Source organism: Momordica charantia, assembly GCF_013281855.1.
Source record: "Momordica charantia cultivar OHB3-1 chromosome 4 unlocalized genomic scaffold, Mcharantia_2.0 BLBB01000004.1, whole genome shotgun sequence".
Taxonomy (NCBI): Eukaryota; Viridiplantae; Streptophyta; class Magnoliopsida; order Cucurbitales; family Cucurbitaceae; genus Momordica; species Momordica charantia.
In genome coordinates, this window is record NW_028275162.1 from 19,983,392 (window position 1) to 20,003,865 (window position 20,474).

A 20,474-nucleotide genomic window follows, 5' to 3' on the forward strand; every position below is an offset into this window, starting at 1 on the left:
TTTTTAGTCCCTAATTTAGATGTGTTTCTAATTTAGTCTCTATGATTTAAAAAGTTTTAATTTGATCTCTTATGTTTTAACATATTTCAATTTAGTATCCCACAATCAGTAAATATTAAAATTGGTTGATGATGAATGGATTTGTCGTACTTATCAATTGACGAGACGTTAAAAGTGAAAAGAAATGTCATCCATGAGAGAAAAGTTCCTCATTTTTACTCCAAATCTCTTAGAAATTGGTAGAAATTTTGAATTTTCTTCTTTTTAATGATCTTATTTTCTTTTCTAAGTTTCGAGTAATTTGCTAAATATTATGTCACGTAATTTTATCATCATTCAATTTTAACATTTACCAACAGTAAGGAACTAGATTGAAAAATGTTAAAGCATAGGAGACCAAACTGAAACTTTTTAAATAATAGAGATTAAATTTGAAAAAAACAATCACTCAAACAATAAAGACTAAAACATATATATAACTTCTTCTTTTTTTCCACTAATCACGATTTAGCAAATAGTGATTTTAATGTTTCACAATAACATTAAGGGTGTGTTTGGAAGTAAGGATAGAATGAGTAATTTCAAAAATATATATTTAAGTATAATTGATTTTTCAAAATCATAATTCAAGTCATACCTTAAAAATCAATTTAAAATCATTTTAAACTTTAAAACACGTCCTAAGTCTTACGAGTTGTTGAATCACCATTTCTAAAAACAATTTTCTACAGTAACCCCTAAATCGAATATATATTGCCAATTGAAATGTGGCTAACGAGAATATAAATATATATATATATATATATCGAACAACTCGATCTCAAAGTTGTTTTTTTAGTACAACATGGTAGATCAAACTTACAACTACTTGATTGGAGATATATTAATTACCGCTGAGCTATGCTTGTTTTAGCGGTCCCAAAAGTTGCTTAGTTTGTTTATTTAAACTTTATATCAAATTAAATAAACTAGTTTTTAATTTAATAAATTGTCCAAGTCAAGAAAATCAATGTGTACTGAAAAGGAATCGGTGGCTTAAAAAATATAGTAAGACAAATAAAACTTGGGTAACTATGAATTATATTACTCTCTTGCAAATTCATGCCACGTATGAATGAAAAGAAGTTAGATTGGTTTGGTATTCGAATTTTAAAAGATAAAGAAGTATTAATTTTTTTTTCTTTCTCATTTTCTCGTCAATTTCATTCATATATTAAATATTTTTAAAAACCTTAATTTCATTTCTATACTTCAGTTTTTCTCATTCATCTTTGAAAAATTGGCATACGACTGCAAATTAGAAGCCTCGTTGAAAAATTCAACAAAATGATGCACAATTTACCCATCAAATACCAAAAAGTCATGGCAATAATAGAAGGTTTGAAGGTGATTGATGAGCAAAACGATAGAATTGTGATCAATTCCTCATTTTCACCTCAATTTCATTCATATATTTTTAAAAACTTTAATTTCATTGGAATACTTTAGTTTTGTCTCTTTCATCCTTGAAAAATGGACATACGATTGCAAAGTGGAAGATCACTTACTAAAGCATAGTAGAAGAATATGATGCACAATTTATCAATCAAATACCCAAAAGTCATGGAAATAATTTAAGATTTAAAAGTGATTGAAAAGCCGAGCGACATACCCCTAGATAGAATTGAATTCCTCATTTTCACGTGAATCTCATTCATGTATTTTTTAAAACTTTAATTCATTTGTATACTTTAGTTGTCTCTTTCATCCATGAAAGATTGATGTATGACTACAAAATTGGAAGCCTAACCAAACAACTAGAAACTCAAAGTGTATCTTGGATCAAAGTAATTGGAAGTAGAGATAGGCTAGATTATCTCAAGGACGTAAAGGGAGCACTAATTAGGATGGGTAGAAGAATACAGTGCACAATTTACACATCGATATCCAAAAATCATGGCAATAATAAAAGGTTTGAATGAGATTGAAATGCAAAGCGAGACACTCTTCTATATAGAATTGAATTACTCATTTTCACATTAATTTCATTCCTATGTTTTTAAAATTTTTATTTTTATTTTTATTTTTCTAATTTTGTCTCTTCCAACGTAAAAATTAATATGCCATTGTAAATTGGAAGCCTCCAAATTATGTAATTGAATAAATCCACCTCGAGATGTTGCGAATCGAGGACTCCACCAAACAACTGAAAATTCAACCCTACATCTACGATAATAATATAAAGAGAGCACTAATTAGAACAAAGAGAATACAATTAATGTATAATTTAACCATTTAAAAAACTACTTTCTATCTCAATCATTCGCATGGCATTTCTTCTTTTATATAATCAAAATCACATACTGTTATTTTGAAATTTTCACAAGTGATCCTTTATACTATTTTATATTTTTATTATCAAAATTCATCCCATCGATTTGATTATCTCAATATTGAATGAAGGGAACTTTTATTCTCTCGTGGAAGTTCAACTCTTTTGTGAAGCTTTAAATCAATGATTATCTCAATATTTGCCTCTCTTTTACAAAAGAGTTCTAAAGAAAAAGATGGTTCAAACAAAGAAAATGAGGCAAATATTTGAAGAAAATGGAGTAGGCTAATTCATTGATTTCGTAGTTTTAGGTATATATAAGCAATTAAAATTTAAATATACTCTAATCTACTGACAACCAATGCCTGAGTGTCAAGTTTGAAATTATTTCTTTTTCCATTAATATTAATAACCACATGTTGAATGTCGTGAATAAAATTAATATTCAAGTCCACGCTTGAGAGGGGACATGTATGTATGTATATACGTATATTACGGAACCTTCTCAATCCCAATCGAGCGAACTTGTTCCATGAAATATTCTCTTCCTAGCATTGTCTGCCTGTGATAGTAAGAGATTGAAAAAAAAAAAGAGTTAAACTATAGGTTCAGTCCTTTAGCTTTTAAAGTCAAGTTTGGTACGTTTTTTAACTTCAAAAATTATCTAACAAATCTCTAAACTTTTAATTTTATATTTTATAGGTTCTTGGACTTTGAAAGTGTCTAGACAGTTTTTAAATTTTACACACTTAATGACATAAAATAAAAAAGTCGAGATTTTATTAGGCATAAAATTCAATCTTGTGTGTAATAGAACCATGAATTTTAAAAAATGTAGAATAAATTACAAATCTATTAGACACAAAATCAAAAGTTAAAGAATTTTTAGTAGAGATTTTCAAAGTTCAAAGACATATTATACATAAAATTGAAAATTTAAGAACCTATAAGACACACTCTAAAGTTGGACTTGTTAGACACAATACTAGAATTTCAAGGACTAAATTTGTAACTTAACCAAAACAATAAAAAAAGAGAATTAACTTTTACCCTTCAACTTGACAAGGTGTATCATTTTTACCATAATTTTTAACTTCATCAAATTACACCCTAAATTTGGATAATTGTTAAAATCTTTACCTTCAACTTGAAAAGGTGTTGCAATCTTTACTTTCATTCGAACAAGCGTTGCAACTTTACCTTTGTTCAAAAAGTTGTTAAAAAGAAAATACTTTCACGTGCGTTTAATGAATATAAAACATCCGTCAAGTGGAAAGTCAATAAGATTTAAGAGAAAGAAGACAATAAGAGCTGATTTTTTTTCTATTTTTGAAATCGTGAGTTTTTCCAGAGTTATTCAAGGGTCGCTTTACTGCCCCACTTGATTTTTATTAAAATTTGGTGTAAATCTAGGGTCAAATGAAATTGAAATTTTACGGTGAAAATTGAAACACTTTTTAATCCGTTTAGAAAAGATAAAAATGATAAAAAGAGCTCGAAATAGCAAAAGAACACACAAAAACAAGAAAGCCAAAGCAGCGCAGAGATTGTAGGAGAGAAAAATGAAGTGTGAAAGGAGAGGTAAAAACCTGCTTTTCCCAATCTGTCAAAGTGGTGATGATGCAGAGCAGAAGAGATTGGAGGAAAGCACCAGCTTGGATTCCTATCCAAAGCCCTTCCCCTCTTAATTCTAACCAAAATCCCAACACAGCAGCAGTAGGAATTCCAAATAGATAGTATGATCCAAGGTTGACATAAGCCCCCAACTCCTGCCATCCACATCCCCTAGCCACACCTAATCAATAACAAACACACCCAAAGTAATCACAACTCAACCAAATACAATTCCAAATAGAAAAACTTCTGATCGCTTCGTGCTAGTTAAACGAGGAAAATGGGAGGTGATATCTCAAGGACTAGTTTGGTAACGTTCTCATTATTTCTTGTTTCTTGTTGTTGTTTAAACATAAGCATTCGGTAACCTTTCATGTTTTTCATTTCTCATTTTCTTAAGAAAACTTTTTAAGCTTCGGTAGAAATTTTAGAAATAAAGAAAAAGAGTTTATTTGGTATGCAATCGAGATAGATGAGGGCCCAACATGAGCTTAACTCAGCGACAATTGACACATGTCTCTAACTAAGAGGTCATGAGTTCGAATATCCCCACCTCTACTTGTTGTACTAAAAAGAAAAAATATCGTAGATAAGGATATGAGAAATGGACCTGAAAGGACACCCTCCAAGCTGTTCAAAATCACAGCTAAACTAAGTATAGGAGCCATTGCAGCAACATAGTCCACCACCTCCTTCTCATTGCTGAAAACATAGCCAACCACTTCACGGTTGCCATAAATAATTGTGCTCACTGTCACTGTTTCCACCACAGTAATAAACATCACGGTGCACACACAAATTCGAGCCGCTTCAGTATTTCCTGCCCCCAATTCGTTTGAGACTCGAGTGCTGAAAACCACGATATAAATATTGCTAATCACTATCATGATTTTGCTCATTGCATCATTAATGTCCACCATTCAAAGAACTGTTTATTGAACATGTTGAGAACAAACCTTGCTGCAGCCCCAAGTCCCTCGGCTACTGTGAAAATGGTTGTCAAGATTGACAAGCTGTACAGATAATGTGAAGGGAAATTTGCTTATTATACATGCCATTTGGTAAAGTAGTCAGACAGATAAAACAGCAGAGTTGCCAAATTGTACCACAACAGCAGAGTGCTTACCAAACAGATAAAACTGAAGTTTCAAGCTTAGGATTTGGTAAGAACCCAGAAAGCAATGTAAGAAACTCATATGACCACCATTCAAGGCTGCAACAATAGTACTCAGAAATCAGAAAAGACCAAACACGAGATTGAAAAAATTCTGAAGAAAGGAAAGAAAGTACAGTTTGTTCATGACCAAATCATAACAGCAGAAGGAATGGCCAAACAGAAGAACTCTCTGGTTCCCCGGAACAGCTCCATGGAATTTGGGATTCTAATTCTCACACAGGCAGAAGAAAACATAACATATAATCCCAACAAAATTACATTTAACCAATATGACATACCGATTGCTAAAGCTGCTCCAACGTGCCCAAGTCCAAACTTGAATACCAAAACCCAACAGGAAGGTATGAAGAAAACTAAAGAAGCAATAGAGCTTACAAGCAAGGGGAGGATCAAACTCTGTGCTTGCAAGAAACGCACAAGAATTTGGAGAATCACATAAGCAAAAAGTGCTGGAATGAGCCATGTGGAAAATCTACCAGCTTCATGTGATATTGAAGGGTCTTGGCCAATAAGTATCAGAAACTTTCCCATGTATAACCACATGAAAGAAATGGGAATACAAACTAAGGTCAGAGATAGAGTAGCACTGTAAGTATGGATTCCAAGATTCTGATATTGTTGAGCTCCATAAGCTTGCCCGCACAGGGTTTCCAGGGCACTAGACATTCCATACTGCTTGGCAAAGACATAGTTGAAAGTCCAGTCATCTATTCAATAACAGAGTATAATAAACATTTGAATTTAATTTAACAGCTTCAGCTTTAGGACTTAAAAAGGGTTTTAAATTTCTTCTGGTACTGTTAAGATTACTTTTGAGTTTAGTAACAAATTATGATAAATTTTTATTTAAGAGTTTTTAATGTAATTTTATTATGTACCAGTTTTATCATTTCTTGAACATAATAAGTAAGGGTATTTTTGTCTTTTTGCTATGGTTGATGATGTGACATCTAGAGTTTAGTTGGGAGGCTATCTATCCTATCAGTTTTAGCCAACAAGCTTTTTTCCGTTTCAAGTTTATTCGGGAGCTTTCTTGAACTTTTTGCAATTTGGTCATGTTTCTTTGAATTGCATGTCAAGAATATTAAAGTAGAATTGATCATCCTATCTTGTGGAGTGTTCGATTCTCGGACAAGAAATTTATTCTTTGTCTCGAGAGCTTTGATCTCAAGACCATCTGTGTCTAACGCCTAAACTTTAGGGCTGAAATCGAATCGATTCGAGGATTTTAACATTTGTAAGTTAGGGTTCGTACAACCAAAGGTTCCCAATTCCATTTAGCAAGGATTTTCACATCAATAATGTTCTCCTCCAGCAACATCGGTAGCTCATTCGCTGGCTCTCCTGCTAATTTTCAAGCCCTCAAATACGTTGAGTGAGGGAAAGTGAGTCAAGCACAAATTTAAACGACTAAATAAATCATAATCTATCAGTTATCATCTTTAAACTTTTGGATCTAGCAGTATAAGGTGTTAAGAAGTGGAATGATCCGAATTATCCTTCCTAACCTATTAGAACAAAGTTTAGAAATTACTAGTAATAGCATGAGTCATGAAGATGTTTTTCAAAGTCCACTCCACCAAACAAACAAGAACTAGCAAAGAAAATTAAATAAAACAAAAAGCAATATCAAAGAAATTACCAGAAGACTGAAGCCGGAGACGGCAGAGAGGGAGACGGCAATGGCGGTGCTAGAGAGAGAAAGCTGATAGAGATGGCCAACCATCATAATCGAAATCACTTGCAAGAAATACTGCGAAAAATTTGCAACAATCAAAGGACCTGCTAAATATCCTAATCTCTTGATTTCTTGAACCGAGACGCCCCATTTTTTGCTCAAACCTAGACCTTCTTCTCTGCCTCTGCCTCTGGCATCTTCATCCCCTTCCCTCTGCTTCTGCAAAAGAGCCTCCTCCATGTTTTCCGACAACGTAACCGGAGATACAATGCCCGGTAACTTTTTCCGGAGTCGCCTCTTCTGGTGAGAAATGGAGAAAAACTCGAGTGTTACTGGCGCAACGTGGCTTCTACTTCCATGGCGGACGCGTCAGAAGAGAATCTGTTACTCTTCAACGATTTTTCGAAAATCTCTATTTATAGGAATCCTCGCTTTGAATTCTCTTTCAATGTTCACTGAGTAATAATTTTAGAAAAAACTAAAAAAAAAAAAAGAGTTTGAAAAGTCTACCAGCAAAATTCTCGTAGATTTATGTTGTTTTCAGATTGCGAGCCAAAATGAATTGACATATTCGATCAATAAAATTTAAAAATATTTTCTATTAAATAGCTATTTTGTTTTTTTACTAAATCTCTTCTATTAACGTTGCGGAAAAAATACGAAGAAATTGTGCTAAACAATCTTAGGTTGACATAGTCAATGAGATATGACCATTTTTTTAGAAATTATTAATTTAACACGTGCATTGCACGTAGTATTATAATTTTATGGCATGATATATTAACGTTAATTTTAGTTATAAAATAGTTATGAATCAATCAAATACTACCATCATTTTTATTTATAACAAAATAAATTAAGTGATTTTTTCGATATATTTTGATAATTATTTATTATTTTCAAAATTTAGTAACACATATTAAAATAAAATAACTTACCATTTGATGGAATAAATTAATTTATATATATTTACAACAACCTCATGATTAGATAAACGTGCATTAACAGTTGATCAATTATGTTTTGGTTGGCCTTAAAAATGTTGTTATTGTATGTCTAACAATAATGTTCGTAGAAAGTATATCATAAAATAAAATGATAGGATAGTTATTTTTTCTTCATGTATATGAGAAAATAAAAAATTAATCCTGTCGTATTTAAATAAAACATAAACCTAACCATTTTTAAATATGTAAAAATATTTAAAATAAAAAATAATGATATTAAAATTAACTATAAAATAGTCCGAACTTAAAAATAGCAATATTGAAGAACAAAATCAAGATGATTATCCTATATTTTCATAAAATATATTTACTTCTTACCGATGTTTGAGATAAAACTGATAAATGGTTGCAAGAGACACAAAATGATCAACTATTGCTAAACAACGTCACTCTACAACATAACTCTGTAACTCGTGATTCAGGCAATCCAATCTTCCATGTGTAAGGCGGAAGCCCCCAAAAATGGTTTTCAAAAAATGGGTGATCAAAAGATCGAATCACTATGCGTATCTTGGTGGTCGTGACTTTTGGTGGTCTTTCTTTTTGGCTTACTCCTCTTCCTATTCTATTGATCAGAAGCATCTAGCAGCGCCACGCCGGTTTAGAATTCGATTCAATTCTCAGGGCTAAGGCTCTCCTTATCCCCCTCCCTTTTCTTCTTTCCTCCCTACCGTGTGTGGGCCACACTTCTGAAAGGCCCTACAGGGGTCCTTCACATACTTGTGTGAGCCCCCCGCCCGCTCACGCTCCTTACCAACAACCCAGCGCTTCGTTGGAACACACAATAGGTTACTGAAAATATTAGTATTCTATCACTAAATCTAGAAATCATGATGAACTAAAGAGAAAAAAATATGTATAAAGAAATGGAACAAATTAGTGTAAAAATGAAGAAGGAGAGAACCACTTTTATGGTCCCAGGAAGTAGAAAAGTTAAAAAACTTTTCATATTCCACCGTTCAACATAATTAAATGTAAAAAATATAATTTTAAACTTAAAAGGCAAAACTTTTGATATTCTAGAGAAAGAAAATTATAAATAAATAAGGGAAAAATAAATGAGAAAAGATGGGAGAGTATCACAGACATAAATTAAAGAGAAGAATAATTTTGAAGAATAATTTTGATATTACAAAATAAGTAAGAGTTAATATTGTCTCGTCCCTACTTTTTAATATATTATAGATTTGTTATTCTACCATTTTCTTATGTCATTAGTTGTGGAATTACATCATCTTGTCCCTTCCTATTCTTGTGAAGTATTTCTCAGTTGTTTTTTCTTTTTTATTTTCTATTGAGTTAATTTTTTTAACCAGCTTAAAATTAAAAAAAATTTCTTCTCTAAATTTTCGGGCTACTTTTGCTCGGTGAATTTTATTTCATTTTTATTTATTTACTGTTTTTGTCCCTATTAAGTTGAAATTCTTCCAACTTGAATCTTTCAAATTTCTTCCGATAATAACGTAATTTTTGCGTTGTTAATTTTATTTCATTTTTTAACTTTAATTTCTTTTTTTTCTTTTTTCTCGTATCTCTACCTCCTACCTCAAGTTGGAAAAAAAATTAAAAAAGAAAAATAAGATATAGATATAAGTAGATGTAGAGATGCAAGTATAAATATAGGTAGCAGTACAAATAAATATAAAGATAGAGATAAAATTGAAAGATAAATAAAGAATCAGAATTGAAATGATAGTTGGAAAAAAATTGAAAGAGAAAAATAAGGAACCAAGAAAAAAATTGAAAATATGTTGCAAATATAAACTATTGCTATCACTACCTTTATTATTGCTACCATTATTGTTATTATTATCGCTATCTCTACTGTTATCGTTATCGCCAAGAGATGAAATTTGAAGTATTTTGCTAATATAAATTATTGTTATAGCTACCGTTGTCGTTATTCTTTATCGCTATCACTATCATTACTGTTATCGCTATAACTAACTAAAAGAAATAAGTGAGGGGCATCAGAAATAATTTGTCGCGATAGAACGATATCACCGAGGTCGGAATTAATAACAAGTATTATAGGATCGGGTTATATCTCATTAACGCCTCCAAATTTATATCATTCCTGCAATTCTCCCAAAAAATATTGATGTGTCACGTTTAGCTGTACTAACTTGATTATGGATCTATAGATTAAAACATATATCATCTCTACGATAAAAAAAATTATCTTTTAGTCGAATTATCACCCAATCATATGTTAAACTATGAGTTAACTTATTTACCTGACTTTATTAGCTTATTGTATAAGAGTTTTAAGTCTCGAGTATAAAGTAAGAAAAAAAGATTGAGGTTTTTTTTTTTTTTTTAGTTTAACTCTTGTGTATAAAGTAAGAAAAAAAGATTTGAGTTTTTTTATGGGTGAAAATTGATATTTTATGGGTGAAAATCGATTTGACTTATATCCGTAAACTTTTAACTAAATCACAGTAAATTTATCATTTTTAAAATAATAGGGACTAAATTAAAAATCTTAGCTCAAACGGTCAAACTATTGAGATTAAATTAATAATTTAACTTTTAATCTCACAGAAAGCCCTTTACCAATAACATGAAAGGTAAGGCCGACTATAGAGCTATGGTTTTATAACGATAGAGATTAGATAGGCTCTTTCTTATTATTAGTGAGATAGGTTGTTTGAGTGCATTTTTTGCCCTTTCTTATTATTAGTAAGGTTTTCAAAAGGCGTAGATAAGCTACCTTTATGAAAAATCTTTTAATTTAGGAGTAAGGGAGCACTGCCATCGACTCTAATACGCCCTTATTTGAGTATTATTGTCAATAGCTTTCGCGTTGCTCAATCCTCTTGCTTTATTCGAGAGTAAGGACATTTTTTTCTAATAAGGCTCACTATTGACACTCGCGTTTTTTGGTTTCCCTAAAATCTTTTGAGAGTTGGTAAAGACTCACCCCAATTGAATTACAAGGAAAAAAAATCATTTAGGGTCTTTTGATAATGTTCATGTTTTCTGTTTCTTGTTCTCATTTCTCATTTTCTGAAAAATAGACATGTTTGATAATCCATCTCATTATCCGTTTCTAAAATTTGAGAAATATTTTTAAAACATAGATTAAATTTTGGAAACTACAAAAAAGTAGTTTCGTTTTTACTGTTTTCGTTTCTAAGCCTAAACTTAAGTAATAGAAGCAAAATGGTTGTATAGTTCAGTTGGTGAACATGCATGCAAATAATCCAACTCGTATGGCTCATTTCTTGTAATAGCAGGTTTTAATTTCTTATATTTTCTATCTTTTATTAATTCATACTTTTTTTTATGAAATATTTTCTTTTTTTAAATTAAAAATATTTTGAAATTATATTCTTTATTTAAATCTAATAATTTAGACTGCTGTATCAAAGAAATATATATTGTAAATTGTATTTTTTAATGAATTATATTTCTCGAGTATATATTATATCTTTTTAAATTATATCTACTAAATTATATTTTAACTAAAGATTTAAAAATTTAATATTTATTTAAGTATATATCCTTAATCAATGTCATAAGTTCAAATTTCTACTTGTAGAACCATAAATTTTGGGTCAATCATAAACAACCACGTCATTATCTATTTTATTTAGGGATTAATTATATATTAACCCTAAATTAAAATTAAACATAAATTGACAATTAAAATATGTAATTGGATCCTATGAGAATTGAGCTTGAAATCAATTTGGTTCACATGGTCCAAAACCCAATTTACATATGAGACCATTAATATTTAAATTTAAATCCATTTAAAGAATTTGGCTGGGCCCAAAATTATCCAAGTCCGGTCCACCAAGCTTATGAAAACCTCTATAAACAGAGGGACCTCATTCATGTTAAGATTTAGATTTTCAGAATTGGGAGAATTCACATTAACCTGAAAACTTTGAAAACTTGAAGACTTTCAAAGAACATATAACTTCGATCCAAATTCAAGAACATATAATTTCGTGTGAACACTACCCATAAATTGTTGTACTAAAAATAAAAATAAGAAACAGAAAACAAACATATTTTTTTTATTTCTTTTTTTTCAAGTTAACAAATGTATTCTTATTTATAATTCTAAAAACGAAACATAAAACAAGAAATAGGAAATTGGAACATTACCCTTGAGTCAGCCTCATCATTGGGCCGAGTTAGGCCGGTCCAACCTAAAGAAATAATGGCCCAAGCTTGGCCCAGACACAAACCCTACGGGCCTCAAGTATTGTAGCCCGACCCAACCACTCAAACCTAAGTTCTTAGCCCAATCCATGGGCCTAAGTTGATGAGCTAAAGTTGGATCGAGTTTGAATCGGTCGTTTGGATCGGGCTTGGATCGACCCGTATATTAATATATTTCTTATTATTAAACTTTAAATTTTAAATAATTTCCAAACTAAGTTTTTTTTTAATTCTAGAATATGTATTTTTATATATTTTTTTGTTATTTTTTTTTAACTTGAAACAAAAATTTTGCGACGAACAGAGGTTAAATAAAAGAAAAATTTAAAATTTAAACATTTTGAATTGAAACTGGAAAGAATTTGAGATTAAGAATTAGAAAGAATTTGAGATTGAGAATTAAAAATTGAGTGAAAAAAAAAGAAAAGAAGGTTGATATTTATAAAAAAATTTGTATTAAAAAATTTTAAAAATTACAACCTAAATATTAGATAGGTTTAAATTTTAAATTTTGAATTTTAAAATATCATGGAGTTGGAACCTGTCAAATCTTTTTACTTTTCAAAACAAAGATTTAAATGAGATATTGAGAAACTGGGGAGTTTCTTGTGAGATGTTCCTATTTAATAAGATGGAAAGTTGCATGTTAGCCTACCTACCATACCTATGTGTTATTTATTGTTTATAATAAATAAATGATAAAATAATATATTAATATTACATAATATATAATATTAATATTAATAAATATGGGATCGGACCTTTGGACCGACCCAATGGGTCGATCCAAATATGGCTCAAACGGGCCAGCCCATGGATCAACTCAATTTGAAAAACAAAGATCTAGAGATAATATATTGTGAGGGCTATTTTGAAATTTTAATTACATAAATATCTTTAGTTTTCAAAATTTACACTTTTAGATATTTGCAGTTAGAATTTTATTTTAATACCGTTTCTACCCTTATTTATTGCCTTTTATTTTATTATAATTTTTAAATTTTAAAGATTTGAATACTTAATTTGTAATTATATTCATTTAATTTTTGTGGGTCCCATTCAAAATTTCAACCTTTAATTCCTCAAATCTCTCTTTCAAAAAAGATTTTTTTCTCTCACCAATTAACAACTTCCAATTTTTAAATGAATATTTTTGCTGCCGATTCGATTTTCTCGTTTGCTGTCGATTTTCTCCACACCGTTTTTTGTTCACCGTTGTCTTCGTTTCCAATGTGCAAAGACGTCGACGACCAGACCTTCATTTTCCATCTTCAGGACTTTTATGAACAAGGTATTTATTTCTTTTGCACGTTTCCAATGCCGTTCATTTCTGTAGCTGAATAAAGTTTCCGTCAATGTGTTCCTCGTCTCCTGTCCCCTTCTGTTTTTACCATTGATACTTATTAGTCTTCCGTTAAGATTGGTATATATAGGGATACATTTTATGTATGTGTACAGAAAATGGAAGTTCAAAACATCTCACAGTCTTAGTATTCCTGATTATATTCGTATATATGGGTATATATTGTATATGTGAATATATCTTATATGTGTATACATATATCTTATAGTTTTGTAGAAAGGATCCTCCATACCATTGTAATTATTAGTCTTCCGTTAAGATTGATATATATGAGGATATGTTTTGTTTATGTGTATAGAAAATTGAAGTTCTAAATGTCTCATATTCTTAATATTCCTAATTATATTCGTATATATAGGTATATATTGTATATGTGTATATATCTTGTAATTGTATATAAGATATAAACGCATATATCCTATAGTAATGTAAAAAAAGTCCTCCAAAATTGAAGTTTTAAACGTTTCATGGATGAAGCAAAAAAAGTTCTTAATTTCGAATTTGAGAGATTTTTGAACGAGATTTAGAGATATTTTAGGAGGTTATGATTTCAATTTTGGAAAATTTAGGGTTTTGTTTTTAATATTTTGGTGTTTTAATTTGTTTTGGAAAGTATCATTAACGTGAGATCTATATTATAACCTTCCAATTAATCAATTTTAGATATTAAAATGAATTTAAAATTAATTTATAAATACATGAGGCTATTTAAGTAATTTATATGATGGATACCCTTTTAAATAGAGTTGATATATACATTTCATTCTTTTATGTAATTAAGATCTTTAAATAACCAATCAATGTTCTAATCCCAAAAATCTATATCCAATCCAATTTATAGATGAGCTGGACCAGACCAATCAAACGTTGACCTTTGGCCAGACTTAGATCGAGCCTAGATTGGACTTGAGCCGATTTTTAAGCTTTGAATCTGATGATGAGGCTGACCCTTGAGTCTCTAAGGAATTAAAATATTCAACACGTAAAATCCAAATCAGAAGGATACTAGTGGTCCCTACCTACACGCATACCTTGAGAACTGATCAATGTCCCCAAAAAAAAGAATAGACTGAATTATAAATTTCTTCTTCGGTTTCCTTTTTCCTTTGGTTCTTAAATCTAAAAATTTGTAATTGTATTTCTAAATTTTTAATTAATCACCTACTTGAAAACAGTTCAACTCATTAAAAAACATGTCTGGATCACATGTTCTACTAAAATAAAATTAATTAATCTAATTTTTAATTTCAACCATCGATCGATTTTGAATACTTTATTTAAAAGCATGCCATAATGAATTTGTTTGGTCCAATTATCTAATTATATATTTGTCACTTCATATCAAGTAAATTAATCTAATTTGTACAATAAACATTATCACATTACCATTTAGTTAACTAACAAAAGTGATAGCAATACTTTTTTATTTCAAATTCATTTGAATGTTCTCCATAGCAAATCCATCCAAGCTTGGTAGTCTTGCTAGCCCAACCAGACCAATATCCATAGTATAGGCTTGATTTCAATTTAGTCATTTAGTCATTCTATCACTCAAAACTGTCTAATTATCAAGCAACCGAACTAACATCTAAGAAGAATGTGCAATTTAATAAAATGATAACACTTGTTACCTTTAGAAATGGTTAGAAAGATTTAACCAAACCATGGAGATCAAATTCCAAGTAAAATTAAAATCGAACACACCCTATTAGTAGAAAAAACAAAAAACCAAAATTGATTTGAAATTATCAAAAATTTCAATTAAATAACAGAAAGATGCAATCATCTTTCCTAAATTCTTTAAATCATAATGCACATTCTCAAACTGGTCTATCTCATCAACAGAAACTATGTATTTTCTACCACACTGCTTTAGCTTACAAACCATAAAGAAAAGTAGGTAAATATGGATCATGCTCACCTCGAACCTTAATTCATGCCGTGACCGAGGGTGAGGGCTGAGGTTCAGAATCAATGGCGTCCAGAGATGGATCTTCTGCTGCTGATGGTGATGGTGGCAACTGCAAGTTTCCTTCTTCTTCGTTGTTGATGGTTTCAGCTGAATGGTGGGGTGGAGAAGACTGTTGTTCTCCTTGATCTCCACCATCTTCAGAGTTCTCCGGATGAAAATTGATTGGGAACTTTGTGACTCTGGGCTTGTCAGCCAGAATGTTTCTTTGGATCCTATCGATCTGAACTTTTGGGGGAGGCTCTTCACGAAGTTGTTCATCATCATAATCGTTGTTCACATAATATCCTACTCTTATAAATTCTTGCCCCATGTAAGAACATGTTAATAACAGTACTGTCACCCCTGTGATGTCTTCCTCCCGGATTTTTGATGGATCTGGAGGGTCTGCCTGCAAAATATCCAACCACAACAAAACCAATAGGGACCATTCAGATTCCAGTTTGTGCAGAAATTAGTCTAAGACAGAGTGAAATTTGATTCGGATATAACTATAAATCTAAGTGTTTGACATCTATGGGAGGACGTATCTGTTTTTCATATGTTGTGTAAATGTTGATAACATAAATCTATTACTAAATTCCAAGACTGCAGATAATAGAATGAAATATTAATTGGGTTTGAACACAAACTTTCTACTTGACACCATATTAAATTATCACTAAATTTCAAAATCTTAAGTTAACAGGCTACGGGTTAAAACATACCAATGTCCTGCAATATAAAGACTAGTAACCCATGAATTATACAACTATTAAAGAATGTTAGAACTTTGTTCATTAATACATATAATTTTTGTTTTCATCAGTTTCTCTAGTTTTCTTTTCTAGAGTATTCTGTGAGAGTCCTATTAGGATTAATTTAAGAATAGTATTAGTATCGTAGTTAAGGGCATTACAATAATTATATTGTGGTGAGTTTGTTATAAATAGGGGTAGTAGGAAGAGGAGAAACATATATTGCAGAATAGTATTGCGTGAGGAACTTGAGAGAGTTCTTTGAGAAAGAGATTGTCCTCTCAAAAGGCTATCGATGTTGTAGTTTCTGTTTGAGATTGCAATATAGTTATCTAGTTAGGTTTTTGTATTTGGGATTCTAACATATTCATCGTCCAGATTTTCATTAATACTTCTACCGGGACTTGTAAGATTTGAGATTGTAATATTTCGGGCAACATTGATATGTAACTCTTTAGAACCAAAAGAAGGTAAAGAACTCAGCATATATCACCTGAAGGACAAAACGATAATTGCCAACATTAACGGGTCCAACAAGCACGCTCTCCAAAAGTTGGTCATAGGTTTCATCCTCGGCAGATCCGACATAGGTGAGTTTCCATTCCAGATCTATAGAATAATCAAAGAGATAGCATGTTACAAGAGTTGGTTTCTGAACGTAGTACTACTTAGTCATAAACCACAATAGAATACATCGATCCAGACAAGTAATTATAAATATTAGTTGAAAAAGAAATGAGAATACTAAATTTAAGTACTTTTTTTCTGGATAATTATCTCTCAAGGGAAAGGTGTCAATCGCTTTAAATTCACTTTTTAGATCATCTTCTTAAAAATAATGTTTTAAAAAAATTTGAATTTTTTTTAAATGCTCTATATTTATTACCAAATACTTTAAATTGCTTTGTCTACAATCACTTAAAAAGATATACTTAAAGGCAACAAAAAAATTAGTAATTATTCCTAATATACTTATAGAAGAAGTGTTTCTATTTAAAAAGTACTTTTTTCAATTCTCGTTCCAAACCCACAGATTAACAACTTTTGAAAGAAGAATTAGGGATACTAATGTTAAGGGCCCAGAAGGGAGACTCTTTTTGGTAAAATCAGCTATAAATACAAATACCCCTCAAAGAAGATCTCAGAACAGATCAGTAGAAAGAACAAAATTCTAGCAGAAACTGGCAAGGCCCAGGCATTAAAATCTAAGCATGAAAAAGCACATCATAAGAATACAAGTATTTCGTTACAAGATATCAACGGAATTTTAAATGCGTACTATATAAAGGATATCAGGGGCATAAAGTTTTCTTCCATAAAATGTAACTAAAGAAATTATTGCAGATAAGTCACTAAAAATACATAAATGTCGATTTTACAGGACAAATCACATATCTAATTTTAGGGTTCTCCTACTTTTGCAAGGACCGATCTTCCTTTCAACTTAATCTTAAGCTATTCGGTCCCTCAAATGCTTTTCCAGTTCCAATTTAGTCCGCGAATCCGGTAAAAATATTGAAGCCAACATCTAATTATCCCAATATCAACTGTTTAAACTATTCCAAAATCAAATTACATATCTAATTTTAGTGTTCTCCAAATTTCGCAAGGACCAATCTTCCTTTCAACTCAACCTTAAGCTATTCGAAAATCAATCCCTCAAATGCCTTTCCAGTTCCAATTTATTCCGATGAATCCGGTTAAAAAAACTCATCCCAACATCTAATTATCCCAATAGCAACTGTTTAAACTATCGTTCATAGTCCAACAACATGGATTAGCGATGACATGATACGATCTAACGAAATGAAAAAGATTACCGTCTTTAAGCGGAGTCAAGCACTCGTAAGAGATTTCGAACTGAAATGGATTCAGAAACGCGGCAGGGTTATCCAAAACGGTGACGTTCGTGATGTTGACGGCACTCATCGGAAGAAACCGGAACGCAGCTGTGGTATCGTTGTTTGAGTTTCCACAAATTGATGGATCTTTGCCCTAATTCGAAGATCACACATCGACGAGTGGACAAAACTTGATCGGAATAATGATCGCCGATGACCGGCAGTGATGAAGTCGAAGATAGATCCAAAATGGGAAGACGAAGAACTGAGTTCGTCGATTATATATCGCCGCCGCTGGAAATTTTGGAGGGAAATGCAGTGCCCAATTTGGCGGGAGATTTAGAGTTTCATTGTAAAGCAACAAGCAGACATGGTTTTTCTTTTTATGAAAGAGAAATATATATATATGTATATAAAATCAATTTTTACCTTAAATTTCATTAATCAAAAAAATTTCGGCTTGGTTCGATTGTGGATTAGGAAAACCAAAAAAATTCAAACCGAACCGGTACCGACATATATTATATATATAAGGAAAAATCCTAGAAATAGTCAATTCCTAGCCTCCTAGTCAATTCTTCCTATCCCTCTCACTCCCGAGGTTTTAAATATCGATGTCAATAGAAATGTCGAGATCTCAATTTCATGGAAATATCGATAAAATATCGATATCAGTAGATATTTATATAAAAGTTAGAAAAATAAAAAAATTGTAATAAGTTAAAAATACTTAATATTAAAATTATGTCTATATTAGTGGCATTTTGTTGATATCTTTCATATTTTGTTGATTTGTGTGTACTGTGATGGAAATATTGATTTACTCCTCATGTCGATGTCGAACCCATAGATATGTAGACATGTCAATGGAAATGTTGACGTGTCAACATATATTTAAAACTATACTCACTCCATTGTTGCTTCGAAGATCGTGGCTCAATAATTATTTATCTTTCTCAAATATAAAAGCCCTATAAGCCCAAATCGAAAAAACGAATCAAAGAAGACTAAATTGATCGGTTCTTTACTTATTTCAACATTGGTTGGTTTGGTATTTTAAAAAATTGAAGTCGTTGGTTCGGTTCTCGATTTAGGTCAAAGCCAAGAGATCGAACTAAATCGATGTGCACCCCTACTAATTTTATAGGTTAATTTTATTTCGCCCTAAGAACAATATCACAACAAAAAGTCTAATGTTATTTTTAAATATCAATAGTTGTCGGGTGAGGCCTAAATATTAAGATTGTAGAGCCCCTAAGAACAAATATTTTGAGTCGTCTTTCATAAAAAATTCATATTTTTCTTTTTCAACGTTTCCATAAAAGTGAAAACTTTGAAGCTCGATAGATAAATACATGAGAGTTGAATTATGAGCCGAGATAATAAAGAGCATAATGCAAATTGGAAATTAATACAATGAATTTCAAAGATATCAAATTTCTTTTGTTTAAAAAGTCACTAGTAATAGTAGGATTTTGTAGAAATATGTAAATTGTGCCTCTAACAAATTTATTCCAAAATAAATTGACAATCGTTGGGGAGGGGTACCAGCAGGGAGCAGCACTCTTACCTTGTATTCAATTTCCATTGCATTCCCCTTTAATTAACAAAAAATAAATAAATATATTTGTCAAAAGAAAAACAAAAATAAAATATCTCAAAACTCACCCATTTTTTTTAGTCAACAAGGGATATGAAATCGAACTCAAAATCTTTTGGTTGAAAATTAGTACATTAATCAGTTGAGCTATGTTCGATTTGGCCTCAAAATTCACCGATTTTAACAAAAAAAGAAAGTTGACTATTTTTCACTAAATATAAGTTTTTTTTAAGTAGTTCTCCATTTTATAGTCTATTAAACACATTTAAGAATTTTTTTTAGTGATTTTGAAAAATTTAACAAAAATTGCGACATTTATTCAAACTTTAAGGTTCAAATTTAATTAAATTTATAGTTCAGAGAAAAAATTAATTCAACCGACCAAGTTCAACGATAAAAATTTGAACTTTTGTCATAAATATATCATTTTTGGTTAATGTTATAGAAGTTTCAATCTTATTTTCAATTTTAAAAGTTCTTAGGTGATCTTTTAAAATTTTGGTATTGTATGAGTAACGATTCCTTAATGTTAGTTGAATCTTTTTCACCTATGCCTAACTTAAAACCCTAATCGTTCTTACTTGAATTAAAAGTTCATCTAACAACTTAATTGCAAGTCATTTCAAGCAGAGAAAAAAAAGAAGACTAATTACGAAGTACACAAAATGAAGGCGATAATTAAATTTCACACTACCATTTAAGAATATGACCCTTTTCATAATATTGTGTTGGTGAAATTATCGTGTTAACTTACATGAAATGAGGTTAAAGAAACAACGTGAACTAAATCGAGTCAAGATGATCGGATCAGACTGCTCAAACCTATTGGAGCAATATGAGGAAGAAGACATTGTTGTGTCGTGGAACCCACTACCTTGAAAGCAAAATTCGCCACCACGATGCTGAATCGTTAATTGCCAGTTGCTTCCCAAGGTTAACACAACACTCGAATTCTGGCGTGCACTCGCCGAAAAACGGATTGGAATCAGCTCAAAACAAAC

At 30.9% G+C, this 20,474-nt stretch overlaps 2 protein-coding genes across 4 annotated transcripts; both read right to left on the reverse strand.

Moving 5' to 3' along the window:
- Window positions 1-2,683: 2,683 nt before the first annotated feature.
- LOC111020042 (protein DETOXIFICATION 14-like) lies at window positions 2,684-7,240 on the reverse strand. 3 transcript variants are annotated; one of them, XM_022296594.2, is made up of 8 exons: window positions 6,885-6,992; window positions 6,745-6,807; window positions 5,230-5,774; window positions 5,052-5,138; window positions 4,882-4,938; window positions 4,536-4,774; window positions 3,901-4,106; window positions 2,684-2,873 (listed from the first exon to the last, which is right to left on the reverse strand). In XM_022296594.2, exons 3-8 carry the CDS (start codon window positions 5,766-5,768, stop codon window positions 2,817-2,819), a joined length of 1,185 nt encoding a protein of 394 aa, XP_022152286.1. In that variant the 5' UTR covers window positions 5,769-5,774; window positions 6,745-6,807; window positions 6,885-6,992; the 3' UTR covers window positions 2,684-2,816. The 3 variants fall into 3 exon arrangements, with proteins under 3 accessions (XP_022152286.1, XP_022152287.1, XP_022152285.1); XM_022296595.2 differs by having other exon boundaries at window positions 5,230-5,809; XM_022296593.2 differs by having other exon boundaries at window positions 6,745-7,240.
- A 7,820-nt stretch (window positions 7,241-15,060) lies between these two features.
- On the reverse strand, window positions 15,061-18,234 carry LOC111020036 (putative histone chaperone ASF1A). Its single transcript, XM_022296582.2, has 3 exons — window positions 17,853-18,234; window positions 16,526-16,641; window positions 15,061-15,686 (listed from the first exon to the last, which is right to left on the reverse strand). The coding sequence occupies exons 1-3, from the start codon at window positions 17,959-17,961 to the stop codon at window positions 15,261-15,263; spliced, it is 651 nt and encodes a 216-aa protein (XP_022152274.1). The 5' UTR covers window positions 17,962-18,234; the 3' UTR covers window positions 15,061-15,260.
- Window positions 18,235-20,474: the final 2,240 nt, after the last annotated feature.

Coding starts and splice junctions, on each gene's coding strand:
- LOC111020042 (XM_022296593.2), bottom strand. CDS start 7,020: ATGGAGGAGGCTCTTTTGCAGAAGCAGAGGGAAGGGGATGAAGATGCC. Junction 4,775..4,881: donor GGACTTGGGGCTGCAGCAAG/GTTTGTTCTCAA, acceptor CGTGGTTTTCAG/CACTCGAGTCTCAAACGAAT. Junction 2,874..3,900: donor TGACAGATTGGGAAAAGCAG/GTTTTTACCTCT, acceptor TTACTATCACAG/GCAGACAATGCTAGGAAGAG.
- LOC111020036 (XM_022296582.2), bottom strand. CDS start 17,961: ATGAGTGCCGTCAACATCACGAACGTCACCGTTTTGGATAACCCTGCC. Junction 16,642..17,852: donor CTTGACTCCGCTTAAAGACG/GTAATCTTTTTC, acceptor ATTATTCTATAG/ATCTGGAATGGAAACTCACC. Junction 15,687..16,525: donor ATTATCGTTTTGTCCTTCAG/GTGATATATGCT, acceptor GATATTTTGCAG/GCAGACCCTCCAGATCCATC.